The sequence below is a fragment of the Zeugodacus cucurbitae genome, chromosome 2 (assembly GCF_028554725.1).
Source record: "Zeugodacus cucurbitae isolate PBARC_wt_2022May chromosome 2, idZeuCucr1.2, whole genome shotgun sequence".
Classification (NCBI taxonomy): Eukaryota; Metazoa; Arthropoda; class Insecta; order Diptera; family Tephritidae; genus Zeugodacus; species Zeugodacus cucurbitae.
Genome location: NC_071667.1, coordinates 80,760,731 through 80,774,967, shown reverse-complemented (window position 1 = coordinate 80,774,967; position 14,237 = coordinate 80,760,731). Strand labels below are relative to the sequence as shown.

Below are 14,237 nucleotides of genomic sequence, written 5' to 3'. Positions count from 1 at the left end.
AGTTTGTCCGATAGAAAATATACAAATTGTTAACAGAGTCAAGGCGCTTTGTCGAATTTTGAAGGCCTGGGGTATTTATATTTGGCAGTTTGCGGTTCCACAAAAGACGCACGATTTTAGCTGTACAAGTGAGATTCATTGGTTCAGCTCTTTTTACTTATCTAAGTTAACCAGTCTATTCCACACCAAATATTCTTTAATGAACCTCGAATTTTTGTAACAAATGTAGTCATTTGTGAATCAAAGAAGTTAGTGTTTGTTGCAATCATTATAGAGACCAAAAATTCTTCTTTTGACTGAAAAAATCTTAATCTTAAAAAATCTAATCTTAAGCTTAATTGTAGTAAATGACTTTCGTCATCTTCTTTATCCCCGCTAATTTATATTCGTTTTCAGTTAAAAACCAAGAATTGACGAAATCTTTAAAGCAACAGCATTAAGGGAAAGTTATAAATTAAAAACATTCATTTGTTTGCGTAAAAATTTAAAAAAATATTCTTTATTAACACTAATCAACAATCAATAACAACATCAGTCTGTGGATTTTCGAAGTCATAACAATAACCAGTTACTCCTTAACTTCTTAGAAGCGGAGAATCGAGGATGGCAGGTAAGAAGCACCAGGAGCGCTAACTGGACGTGGAGCTGGTTGAGCAGCAGGAGATGCATAGTTGTGAACTGGAGCAACACCACCATCGTGCGATTGAGATTTACCTTCCAATTGATCGTATTGCTGTTGGATGGCGCGTTGAGCGTTGGCAGCATCCTCGGGTGTGCGATATTTGACGAAGTGTACTTCGGGTTTGCTGCGTTGCACATCGTGTTGAGCCTGCAATTGGTTAGCCAAACCGCCCAAATCGGCTTGTTTCTGCAATACATAAATGGCGGTCTTCTCTTCGGAAACGTGTCTGGCGAGGTTGGCAGCAGCTTTCTCCAAGCCATTGCCTTCGGGTCCCTTGATGAAGATGACACGCAAGTTCTTCTTCAATGATTCGACCACTTGACCATTGTCAGCTGGTTCACTGAAGTCGTTCTCATCGGCACTATATGTGTAGAATTCCTTTTCGTATTCGGCAACTGGTGCTGGTGCTGAGTACGCTGGACCGGACGCAGCTGGACCAACACCACCGGATCCACCACTGCTACCGCCTGGTGCGAAGGAAAGTCCACTATCTGAATGTCCGACAGGATGATAATTGTAGCCCAGTTTGTCGGCAGAGGCAACAGCGAGCAAGCAGCACACGATAAAGACACGCATTTTGTATTCGACACTGGTTATTTGATTTCTAAATCAATAGAAGATGTATTTAGCTCTCAAAGGTTTACTTTGAACTGATTTACTCCCTGCAATTCGACAATATTTATACAAAATCGAGTAGCTTCTTATGCTCCAAAGTGGTATCGAGGCTGAAAAAATGCATTTCATTACTGCAATTTATTTCCAAATTATCGCAAGAAGCGCTTAATTATAAGCTAAGGCATCGAAAACTATACAGAAACTACCAACAATTTTTATTTCATCTTAGCGCTCTACTTACCAATAACTGTCCAATAAATCAGACTTTACTGCAGAGACCATTCGCATTTCCATTAGGTCCGAAATTTGACTTTGATCTGCTAAACGTTGGTAGCGAACTTGATAACCCATACATATTCAATGAAGCGTTCACATGGAGCTAAAGGAAACTCAAAAAATAATAAAAATTAAAATTAATTAAAGATTCATTGGGTTAATGAACTCTCGTAGTAAATGGAAAATCTTATATTAAGTTATATATTTGTAATTACAAAAGTTAGCGTTTGTCAAATATTCATTTTCTACAATTTTACTATGTGTATCACCCGCTTAATTTCATTGATAAAAATGGAAATTTCTTTCTCCACTTTGCGAGATAACTTGCTATGCTGTTTATAGTTAAGTTTTAATTTTTTCATAAAACAGCTTATTCTTATTGCAGGTAGTTTATTTAGGGTATTGACTCTATGGAGCTTATCCTTTATATGATGTTTAGCAGTTACATTGTTTTTGACTTGAAAGATAGATGCCATATCCCACTTACTGTCACTGATAAGATTCCAATTGAGTTTATAATCACATTTATAATGACAATAACTATTACTAATAATACTGAAATTTAGAACGAATGACGACTGATTCTATTGTTGTTCTACTTTTAAGACATGGTTCCAAGTTCTAAATTGTTAGTAAAAGAAGTTTTAATAGCACTACTTTAACACGAACTAATAAGAAAAGGGGTTTCCCATCCGAGGCTCTGTTTGATTTTTTTTTGTGGTGGGTCCGAAACCCGTCGCACAATCAAACGGATGTTGGTTTGCTACTCAGAGGATACTTGTTCTAAAGCCAGAAGCCGCTAGCTGCTTAAACCATACACAAAAGAATCGTTCCTGGCCACTCCCAATTGCATAGCAGTCAGAAACTTTCCCCTCTTGCATAAACTTCTACACATAACTCCATTATCAGCATCAACAACACCAACAATGTCAGCCTCGAAACCCAACTCAACTCTGCAAGTCGCCCATTATTCCTGTCCTGATGTATGGTGCTGCAGCGTGGACGACGACAACATTCACGAAAGTTTGTAATGGCGAATACCACAAACGATAGAACGATGAGCTGTGCGAGTTATACGACGACATAGGCTTAGTTCAGCGACTAAAAAGACAACGGCTACGCTGGCTAGGTCACGTTGTTCGAATGGAAAACAATCCAGCTCTGAAAGTGTTCGATGTTGTACCTGCCGGTGGAAGCAGAGGAAGAGGAAGGCCTCAACTTCGTTGGAAATGCCAGCGAGAGAAAGACCTGGCTTCACTTTGCACCAAACAGTATATTCAGCTATAATCGCGTAAGCGATGCCTAGACTAAATATATACCTACATATATAATAAGTAAAGGAAATCAAACAAAATAAATAATTTTTGAGCAAATTACTTGCTTTGCATTTCATTTAAAACAATAAAAACTTCGTTTTAACCAAAAATACATAATAATCAACAACAAATAAAGCAATCAGTTCGAGCTTAACTACCAACAATCTCCTGACAAGTTCTTAAGCACGGAATAGGCGCAGGACTGACGAAGGCAGGTAGGAGTTTGCTGGCGCCTGAGGTGCGGGTGCTGGAGCAACTGGAGCACGAGAAGCGAAGTTCAAGACTGGCGCCACACCGCCGTTGTGAGCCTGAGATTTGCCCGACAATTGATCGTATTGCGATTGAATGGCTTTCTGGGCATTAGCGGCATCCTCAGGTGTACGGTATTTGACGAAGTGTACTTCGGGTTTGTTGCTCTGTTGTGACTTGATGGTTTGTAGTTGTTGAGCCAGATTGCTGATGTCAGGTTGTTTGGTGAGCACATAAATGGCGGTTTTCTGTTCGGCAGCCTGTTTGGCTAACTGTATAGCGGCATTCTCAAGACCCTTATTTTCAGGCGCTTTAATGAAGACTACGCGCAAATTTTTCTTAATACTGACTATTTCTTGTCCGGCATTGTCATTGTTGAACTCGCTTTCAGGAGCGCTGAATGTGTAGAACTCTTTCTCATATTGGACTGGAGCAGCTGGACTGACTGAAACTGGACCACTGGAAACTCCACCAAGACCTGCACTGCCTGCACCGCTGGAACCGCCAATACCACCCAAACCGCTGGAGCTGCCGATACCGCCAAGTCCACTTAATCCAATCGAACTGCCGTGTCCACTCAGACTGGCACCACCGTGTGTACTCAAACCGCTGGAACCACTGTGTCCTCCGATAGAATGACTTCCACCACCGGCTTGGTAATTGTAACCGACATCGGCGCACACGATTGCAGCCAAAGACAAAACGATAAATACACGCATTTTTTTGGATTATTCTTCCGTTTCCTCGACCTTTGTTTCACACTCGAACTTCTCGCTTAGAATGCCTCCAAATTTGTGTTAACCAGCCTTATATATTACAATTTTCAGTTGAAACGAGTATGTACAAAACCAGCAAAGTGTCCCAAGTGTACAAATGTACATTCCTCATTCGGGTTAATTCGTTTACAAGTTCATATTGACAACAGTTTTCATTATTATGTTTTCGTCTTAATGCTATTGTTGCCCTATTAGTTTGTTTGTCCATTATTATTTTGTTTATTTATGTGACTTTACAACCTTCCGTGTCAGGTAGCACACAAAAGACTCGGAACAAAATTTATTTAATTAATACGAGAATTCGGCATTTTGATAGGCCCGTAAATGTCAAGTTACAATGCTGCAATAGCCTCCATTAGTATTATGATTTTGTATAATAATACAAGAAAAAGCATGGATAAGCGTGAAAAGCGTGTAACTGGCGAAGGAAGCAGCGGGAGATCATAAAACATAGAAAAATGCTCAATGTTAGCTCAAAATTTTTTATACCCAGCGCACAAAAACCCCGGGAAGCTCTGCGTTGCTAAGATGAACGAGGGACTCCTTGTTTTCGAGTATCAGCACTTGCCGATATGGTACTTCTGTCCTCTTCATCCTAATGACGCTCCAAAACCTCCTCGATTTATTCAGAGACCGGTTCCAATCTCGATGCCTTCCAAACATTCTGGGCTTCCTTATCAACTTGTGTAGTCCGTGATGTCACGTGAATTCTTATATATTGGAGTTCCCTAATCCCTTCATAAATCCGCAAATATAGTCGCCACTGTCCGCTTCCATTCTTTTCGGCAGATGTCTAAATCTTCCCTGCTGTGATCGTACACACCAAGTTCAAATGAAAGCTGTGAAGCTCATACTCGGGATTCACCACTCGGAGACATACTTGCCTTACATCTCCTTTTTCTTTAAAACGATCTTGTAAATCCCATTATTAAAGAAAAAAATTGAAAAATCAATATTGACGCCTCAGTGAACAAACCCCAAAGAAGCCCAATACTCGGCCGTTGTCGAGATCAAAAAGCACATTAAAACTCCAAAGAAAATACCACTTTGGTAGACGCGTTGGGTATAAATATTACCACATACGCTCAAAGTAATCCGTATGTAGATTTTGTATAGAAAAACGATTGCTGCGCTTTTGACATAATGACTTCTTCATTAAAATATCGCTGAACAGCGTTTAATGTAAATATGAACATTATGGCATTATAGCCTCTATATCATAGTTTTATTAAATATCCACCAGCGATTATGAATTTATAATCAGATTAATGATGTCTCCACCTTTGGCTAAAAAACCCGCATACCTCCAAATTCGTTTACACACTCGTGCGCACAAACTTGTTCTTTTCGTCACACTTAAAGAGACGCCGCTTCGGCTTAGGTGAAAAATTAAGAAACACTTTACACTTTTGGCTCGCTGCCCACACAACAACTTTAGCGGTAACAAAAACAATTTGTACAGGCGATAGATTCGTTTTTTAATGTGGTTGATATTGACGACATTAAATGGAGGAAAATGAAAACAAGACGGATAACAAGATAAGGACCGTAAAATACTGTTTAAAATATTAGAGTCTTAAAAAGAACTTAGACATGTTATTCAAAGTTGTTGACGGAAGTTCGTATTGATAGTTTCATATGTCCTTCCATAAAAAAAATATGCGAAAAATACCCGGCAATATGTACATCAATCGATACGATAGCTTTGGATAGTTGAAATCACAGTAAGTTAATTTGGCTGAAGATAATAAAAAATCAATAATAGCATCAAATTCATATTGAACATGTCAATATCGGGAACTGAAGATCTAAAAAACTTCTTCGAATTATTGAATGCGAAGCCAAATCATTAACCTCGAATAAATGAGTTCTACATTGCTATCTAAAAACCTACCGATAATAAAATAGTTTTCGAATTAAAATTTTTTCGTAAATAGTTTAATATATTCGTTAACAATAACAATAACTAGCAGGGTTCAACAACAATTGTGAAACATATAAATGTTTCAACAAATAAATTTAACAAATCAGTTCTTCAGTGAGGCATATGTTTAGTCCTCCAATCAATAGTCCATCTTAAACACGGATGATGGAAGAGGGCAAGTAGGAGTTGCGTGGAGCATGTACTTCTGGTGCTTCAACTGGAGCTTGGGAAGCGAAGTTGTGCACTGGGGCAACACCACCGTCATGAGATTGGGAGTTACCGCCCAATTGGTCGTATTGGGATTGGATAGCACGTTGTGCGTTGGCAGCATCCTCAGGGGTACGGTATTTGACGAAGTGTACTTCGGGTTTGTGTGCGCTCTGGCCTTGGATAGAGTTGAGTTTCTTAGCCAAATCTCCGATATCGCTCTGTTTCTGCAAAACATAGATGGCGGTTTGGTCTTCAGCAGCGTGTTTGGCCAATTGGAGGGCAGCGTTTTCGAGTCCACGGTTTTCGGGTCCCTTGATGAAGATAACACGGAGGTTCTTCTTCAGTGAGTTGGCAACATCTTGGCTGGCACCAGCATCATCGAAATCTTGTTCAGGGGCGGAGTAGGAGAAGAATTCCTTGTTGAATTCAGCTTGAGCGGGAGCGGAGTATGATGGTCCAACGCTGCCAGAGCTACCGATATCACCGGAACCGCCAAGACCACCCAAACCACCGCTTGAACCACCGAGACCACCAAGACTGCCACTGCCGCCACTTCCGCCAAGACCGCCGCCGAGTCCACCAAGGCTACCACCGCTACCTAATCCTCCAAGACCACCTGAGCCTCCCAAACCACCGAGACCACCGAGGCCTCCAGAGCCACCCAATCCACCAATGCTTCCTGAGGAACCACCTGGTGCAAAGGATAGACCAGAGTCAGAGTGTCCTACTGGGTGGTAGTTGTAGCCCAATTTGTCGGCATACGCCACTGTAGCTAAGCACAACACCTAGGAAGAAAAGCACAATATTTTATTAAAACTGTTGAATCGTAGACCGTGGCACACAAAAACTTAAACAAATTAAATTTAACACTTCGTTAACTTACAAAGAATGCACGCATTTTGAAGTTCTTTTGGTTTGAAGAATGATTTGTTTCTGATTTGACCGAATGCGCAACGTGCTATATATACCACACCGATGTGAATATGCCTCAAAATCGAAAAAAAGAAATCACTAAAACTACAGTTAAATGTTATGTTTGTGTTAGCATCTTCTACGTAAAGCACAATGAAATCTCTTACCAACATAATGAGCAAATGCAAGACCTTGTAAATGAGAGGAAGCAGCAAAAAGTTCATCTTCAGAAAATCAATAGCTACACATATTTTGCGAACGATATCAATGCGTTTGCTTCGTCATCTCTAGTTGACCATCACAATATTCACACATCATACATATGTAGTTCCTGTGTCTTAGTTGAATTATGAAATCATTTATGCAAATCTAAAGCGAGGCTCAACCGACGACATCGTCTACAACTACAACGAATTCGATAGTTTTAGTATTAAGATTAAAGATTAATTTGAATTCGTGAAGATCGTTTTACAAGCGTCACTACGAAAGCAGTAGAGGTAGGAGAAGCAAAAGCTATAAAGTGTAGTTAGGTTCGGTTATGTGCAATGAAAACACTATGGTAACATCTGCGCCCAAAGGTTTGGATGAAGGAATACCCACCAAATCGATTTAATTGAAATATAGTAGATGATCTCACATTTAGAACAAAATACTATGACACATTTACCTTGATGTACCACATTTATTTATAGCAGTAACCCTAAAAGTGAGTCATTAAGATATATTTATACTTCGAACTATTATTTTATGTGTATATTTGCAAGTTTACGCTGTTGAAATGAAAAATATTTTCTAAACTTCGCAGATTGGAATAATGCCGACAATAATGTCTAACAGTACTGGAGATATGGTAACGATTTTCAATGTTTTTTAGGGATTTACCGAACACTTTTTATTTGATGTTTGAAATTTTATAATTTGGATATGGGCATTCCAAATCAAAGGATCACGAAGATTTATACTTTTCAGAACATCAACCAATTTGGGTACTCATTTGATACAAATGTTTTGAATAAAATAATACTCAATATATATCGGGAGAATATTCTTCGAATACTTATCTTTTCTCTCTTCTTATTATGTTAAAACACTTCATGTATTCATAATAATTTCAAATAATAAATAATCTATAGGAATAGTTGATATGTTCTGTAACAACCCCCCAAAACAAAATCGATTTGTTTTTATACTCTCGCAACAAATGTTGCTAAAGAGAGTTTATAGTTTTGTTCACATAACGGTTGTTTGTAACACCCAATACTAAACGAGTTAGATATAGGGTTATATATACCAAAGTGATCAGGGTGAAGAGTGGAGTTCAAATCCGAATGTCTGTCTGTCCGTCCGTCCGTCCGTCTGAGCAAGCTGTAACTTGAGTAAAAATTAAGATATCTTGATGAAACTTGGCACACTTATTTCTTGGCACCATAGGAAGGTTGCTTTCGAAAATGAGCACAATCGGACCACTGCCACGCCCACAAAATGGCGAAAACCGAAAACACATAAAGTGCCATAACTAAGCCATAAATAAAGCTATGGAAATAAAATTTGGTATGAAGGATCGCACTATGAAGGGGCATATTTGGATGTAATTTTTTTGGGGAAGTGGGCGTGGCCCCGCCCCTACTAAGTTTTTTGTACATATCTCGCAAATCAATAGAGCTATATAAACCAAACTTTCTGCAGTCGTGTTTTTAGCCACTTCCTAATGCAGTCCAAAAATGGAGGAAATCGGATCATAACCACGCCCACATCCCATACAAAAGTTAGGTTGAAAATTACTAAAAGTGGGTTAACTCATTAACGAAAAACGTCAGAAACACTAAATTTCACATAAGAAATGGCAGATGAAAGCTGCACTCAGATTTTTTTACAAAATGGAAAATGGGCGTGGCGTCGCCCACTTATGGGTCAAAAACCATATCTCAGGAACTACTCGACCGATTTCAATGAAACTTGGTTTGTAATAGTTTCCTTACATCCCAATGATATATTGTGAAAATAGGCCAAATCGCTTCACAACCACGCCTACTTCCTATATACCAGAACTTTGAAGACAATCTGAATTGTTTACTTTACAATATATATATCGATATCGGTGCAGAACTTAGTGTGGCAGCCCCATTCTAAAAATCGCCGAAATCGGACCATAGGTTTTTAAGGCCCCATATATCGAACACGAAGACCTCGGTGCTTCTAACCTAATATTATGGTTTCCAACTTTCAATGGACTTTATACAATATATATGACGAATATGTGGGTCAAATTGTGTATTATATAATATAAATAAAGTTAAATATATAAATTGCGAGAGTATAAAATGTTCGGTTAGCCCTTCCTTACTTGTTATACTTAATTCGAACCTATAACTATTCAAGAATTTTGCTTTAAAATTTCAAGTGGAAATTTCAAAAACTCTTGAAGATATATCCGATTTATGGTCAGGCGACAGCGAGAGCTTTTTAAAACTTTAAGCGCATTTTTCTCGAAACAGTGTTTTTACGACTGGCGCCATGAGGTTAATCAAAACCGATTCCAAATCTTAATGCGTTGTTCTATACATATACAGCTATGGTATGAACTAGGTTAAATCAAATCGGTGAAGATCTTCATTACTTTTCAACTCGATTTGTGGCTGAAAAAAAAAAAAATTTCAAAAAAAAAATGTTCAAAGGTCTGCCATTTTGTTAATCTTTGTTCGAAATTAATAATCCTAGTTCATACCAGAGCCAAACATGTACTCTTTCTAATCCCGTTGGAATTTTTGGTTTCAGATGTTCCAGTGAGCGGAAATCACACGCGCCGCCGAAAAGAAGGGCTTTTTTTTGATGACAAAAAACAACAACAACAAACAAAAAAATTATGTAAAAATTTCTTTCCTCTTTTTTAAGTCTTCAAATAAATGTTTGCAAAGTTACAACCCTAAAAAATAATTTATGTTCATTTACCGGCCCATTGAAAATCGTCAACATTTTAAATCGAGAATGGGGGGTCCCCTTAAGTTGAATATTTATAATTTAACTAACAAATAGTTATATTTAGGTAGGATTAGGATCTCAAAAAAGGAATTTTTTTAAAGAAAAAAAAACAGAGAAAATTAAAATGTAATGGGGAATGTTTATTATCTACGTAAAAATATCTGCTCACCGAAGTGTTCTCTCAATAAATCTTTTGATTGATGCGATGTGTGGGTCGAGCTGCTTTAGTTCTTGCACAAGCTGTACGCTTTTAATGTAAGTCGTTCCATACGTCAGTCCGGAACGACTTTGAGAGATTTTTTATAGCATTTGTCAATGAAGCCATTACCGAAAAAATTAGATTGGCCATTTTAGAAATAACTTTTAGGAATTTTACATTTTAGATATTATTTTTAAATTATCTGTTGCCCAGTAGGCCTATATCATATATATACTACCTTAAATATACTTTTATACTACTTTTACTGGGAGTACTTCTGGCATCCCGCCTTTTCTGACATGATCTGTCAAAAATTCCTTCAACTCGCATTGCTACCAACTGAAAATGAGAGATCAGGGAATTCGGTTTGAGGAAAAATGAGAGAATTTCGTATCATGTCATCTTGGTCTACGCGTTCTTGGTGTACACTCTCAGCAACGGCTATTCGGTCGAATATTATCCACTAATGAATGTTGGGTCTCAAGATGGGTGATGGTGCTGAGGATAGGACGCTCAGTAGACCGACCTCCAACCTATTTCATCCAATATTGCCTTCTACAAATCCTTGTTGTCGAGAAATCCGTATTTAGGAATACCATTGCCCTTTGACAGCGTAAAGTCCACTGTACTCAAAAATATGAAATATTAATATGGTTGTAAGTCAAACAAATCAGTGGATAACAACTGTTAATTAGACTAAAATGTCTGATTCGTTTTAAAGAAAAATAAATTTTATGTAAAAATTCTATTTTGTTAGTCAAGATGTTTGCAATCGAAGGTGATATACTGAAATTTAGCGATCTTCCAATATTTTAATGGCATATTTGGCGTACCTTTTGTCTTCAAAATCGAATTTCGAAGCCTAATCAACATAATGTTATCACTTCATTCATTTTATGATTTTGTTCTTGAATTCATTTATCCTTTAAGTTTACGAATATCCATAGTATATGGGGTTTCTCCCTTTCCAGATTGTTCTAATATATACGACATTAATCAACTGAAGGTTAGGTCTTAACATGATTTGAATTCGATTCACCGTATTCAGGGCACTCCCATGATATCAGAGTGAAATGATGTGACTATGTTTCATTCTTTAACACATACAAACTGGGTATTCCAATAGAATAGTTCCAAATATTGGGTTTGTGTTAAAAAAGTATCTAACCATTTCTGTATAAATATATTCTTAATATAAATAAATATCAAAATGACTCGACTTAATCCCGATTATAGAGATACAGTTTCATCGTTCCAGAACTTGTTGGATTCATCTTTGAACAAGGGCATCAGAAAGCGTTTTTTAGATAATGATAATTATGGGCCCTAACTATTGATGGAACGACAGGGAACATAAAAACCGATGAGCCTGCAAAGAAATACATTTTCAGCCCATTATTATAGGAATACATTGTAGCGGATCATTGTCTGAGTGGCGTTCATGCTGTAAAGTTCAAAATGATGTCGGATGCTAAGTGTCGAAATTGTTACAAAAGATGCCGCTATAAATACATTTTGGCTACTTTTTTTTTAAATTTTCGCTTTTTGTAGAATGTAAAATATGTTGGCATTCATACCTAATATAATTTAATTGAAATAAATCGAAGATTATATCTCTTCAAGACGTTTCGTCGAGGGATCCTTGAAACGGGTTATGTTTAAAAATTAACCTTTTCCTTTGCTTTACTTCAGTGAACATTGAAACATTGTAAATTTCTTTGTAAATATTTTAATATAATCGGTAACAATAACAATAACTAGCAGAGTTCAACAACAATTGTGAAACATATAAATGTTTCAGCTAATAAATTTAACAAATCAGTTCTTCAATAAGTATGTTTAGTCCTCCAATCAATAGTCCATCTTAAACACGGATGATGGAAGAGGGCAAGTAGGCATTGCGTGGAGCATGTACTTCTGGTGCTTGAACTGGAGCTTGGGAAGCGAAGTTGTGCACTGGGGCAACACCACCGTCATGAGCTTGGGAGCTACCGCCCAATTGGTCGTATTGGGATTGGATAGCACGTTGTGCGTTGGCAGCATCCTCAGGGGTACGGTATTTGACGAAGTGTACTTCGGGTTTGTGTGCGCTTTGGCCTTGGATGGAGTTGAGTTTCTTAGCCAAATCTCCGATATCGCTCTGTTTCTGCAAAACATAGATGGCTGTTTGGTCTTCAGCAGCGTGTTTGGCCAATTGGAGGGCAGCGTTTTCGAGTCCACGGTTTTCGGGTCCCTTGATGAAGATAACACGGAGGTTCTTCTTCAGTGAGTTGGCAACATCTTGGCTGGCACCAGCATCATCGAAATCTTGTTCAGGGGCGGAGTAGGAGAAGAATTCCTTGTTGAATTCAGCTTGAGCGGGAGCGGAGTATGATGGTCCAACGCTGCCAGAGCTACCGATATCACCGGAACCGCCAAGACCACCCAAACCACCGCTTGAACCACCGAGACCACCAAGACTGCCACTGCCGCCACTTCCGCCAAGACCGCCGCCGAGTCCGCCAAGGCTACCACCGCTACCAAATCCACCAAGACCACCTGAGCCTCCCAAACCACCGAGACCACCGAGGCCTCCAGAGCCACCCAATCCACCAATGCTTCCTGAGGAACCACCTGGTGCAAAGGATAGACCAGAGTCAGAGTGTCCTACTGGGTGGTAGTTGTAGCCCAATTTGTCGGCATACGCCACTGTAGCTAAGCACAACACCTAGGAAGAAAAGCACAATATTTTATTAAAACTGTTGAATCGTAGACCGTGGCACACAAAAACTTAAACAAATTAAATTTAACATTTCGTTAACTTACAAAGAATGCACGCATTTTGAAGTTCTTTTGGATTGAAGAATGATTTGTTTCTGATTTGACCAAATGCGAAACGCACCTTATATACTATATCGATGAGAATATTGTTAAATCATTAACCGTTAATCTTTTTCGTCATTTACTGAAATAGTAATGCGGTAGGCTCAGAGTAGTCTCTCTCGCAACAGCGTGGACAGATGCAAAACCTTGCAAATGAGAGCCAAACACAACAAAGAGCTATTCGCGAATCATATGAATGAGTTTGTCTCACTGCTATTAGTTGACCATCACAGTTTACACACATCTTAGGTCTTCTGTTTTAACTAAGTTATGAAATCGTTTATGCAAATGGAGCTCTGACCCGCCAGCAAAAAGACACCGTCATTCTCTGCACAATCAACCCTTTGCAGCGTTTTTTTGTTTCGCAGATTCAAGTCTTAATTAAATTAATCATTATCTTGTCACAATCATCATCATCGTGTCAAAGTCGGCGCCGCTCAAGTCAACGCCACAGGTGGCTAATCCAACATATAAGATTTCGAGACGAAGATAAAGTGTCGCGTCGCTGGCTGGTAATCTCTGCAAACATTCGATGTAGTTTCATTAGATTCACAAAGCGCCGCAAAGATGTGCAAAACTGATTTCCAAACGTTTAGTTCGGTTGCAATCGATATTTGGTGTTATCAGATTATACTATGCTTAGTTGGTTTGTAGTTTTTGTTTTTGGAAATTCCAAGTAACCCGCTGCGTCATGCTGCTAGTCGCTAGTGAAACCAATGTTTGGTATTCGACAGAAATTCATATTTTGGCATAATTAGCGACGATAAAAGCGGGTTGTAATCCTTGAATTCGATTATACCTCTTGATACAGAACTACCTGTTCATGATGCGTCATAATATCATAGATTGACTTGGTCTGAGTATGTTAGTAGTTTATTATAAAATACAAGTTTACTTTAATCTTTAAAATCTAAATCCATCTCCAACAAGTTTTTATAAGCTGGAAATCATAAAGTACCAATACATGTTTATGCAGCTCTGCTGGAAATTTCATTGATTTAGTTTTACTTATGGGTACGATGAGTTCACATTCGATTTAGATATACTGAAACATGCATACGTGAATTGCACTTCTGGCTTGACAACAGAACAAAGCCAATTGGCTCGGAAACCATTTCATTATTTTGAAAGATGTTCCATATAATACCATTCGATTTAATTTGAGCAACCTGACTGTGTTCTGGAACATGGAAATTGACATTTTGAATTCAATAATCTCTTCAATGAATATTTTTTT

At 38.3% G+C, this 14,237-nt stretch overlaps 4 protein-coding genes across 4 annotated transcripts; all 4 read right to left on the bottom strand.

The window, feature by feature from the left end:
* Nucleotides 1-467: 467 nt before the first annotated feature.
* Nucleotides 468-1,340, bottom strand: LOC105220454 (uncharacterized). Its single transcript, XM_011196894.3, has one exon. The coding sequence runs from the start codon at nucleotides 1,256-1,258 to the stop codon at nucleotides 584-586; it is 675 nt and encodes a 224-aa protein (XP_011195196.1). The 5' UTR covers nucleotides 1,259-1,340; the 3' UTR covers nucleotides 468-583.
* A 1,591-nt stretch (nucleotides 1,341-2,931) lies between these two features.
* On the bottom strand, nucleotides 2,932-3,937 carry LOC105220714 (uncharacterized). The gene has a single exon (XM_011197179.2). It carries the CDS (start codon nucleotides 3,855-3,857, stop codon nucleotides 3,069-3,071), a length of 789 nt encoding a protein of 262 aa, XP_011195481.2. The 5' UTR covers nucleotides 3,858-3,937; the 3' UTR covers nucleotides 2,932-3,068.
* Nucleotides 3,938-5,830: 1,893 nt separating this feature from the next.
* On the bottom strand, nucleotides 5,831-7,089 carry LOC128919789 (mesenchyme-specific cell surface glycoprotein-like). The gene is made up of 2 exons (XM_054231821.1): nucleotides 6,932-7,089; nucleotides 5,831-6,833 (listed from the first exon to the last, which is right to left on the bottom strand). The coding sequence occupies exons 1-2, from the start codon at nucleotides 6,944-6,946 to the stop codon at nucleotides 5,991-5,993; spliced, it is 858 nt and encodes a 285-aa protein (XP_054087796.1). The 5' UTR covers nucleotides 6,947-7,089; the 3' UTR covers nucleotides 5,831-5,990.
* Nucleotides 7,090-11,851: 4,762 nt separating this feature from the next.
* Nucleotides 11,852-13,092, bottom strand: LOC128919852 (mesenchyme-specific cell surface glycoprotein-like). The gene is made up of 2 exons (XM_054225354.1): nucleotides 12,944-13,092; nucleotides 11,852-12,845 (listed from the first exon to the last, which is right to left on the bottom strand). Exons 1-2 carry the CDS (start codon nucleotides 12,956-12,958, stop codon nucleotides 12,003-12,005), a joined length of 858 nt encoding a protein of 285 aa, XP_054081329.1. The 5' UTR covers nucleotides 12,959-13,092; the 3' UTR covers nucleotides 11,852-12,002.
* Nucleotides 13,093-14,237: the final 1,145 nt, after the last annotated feature.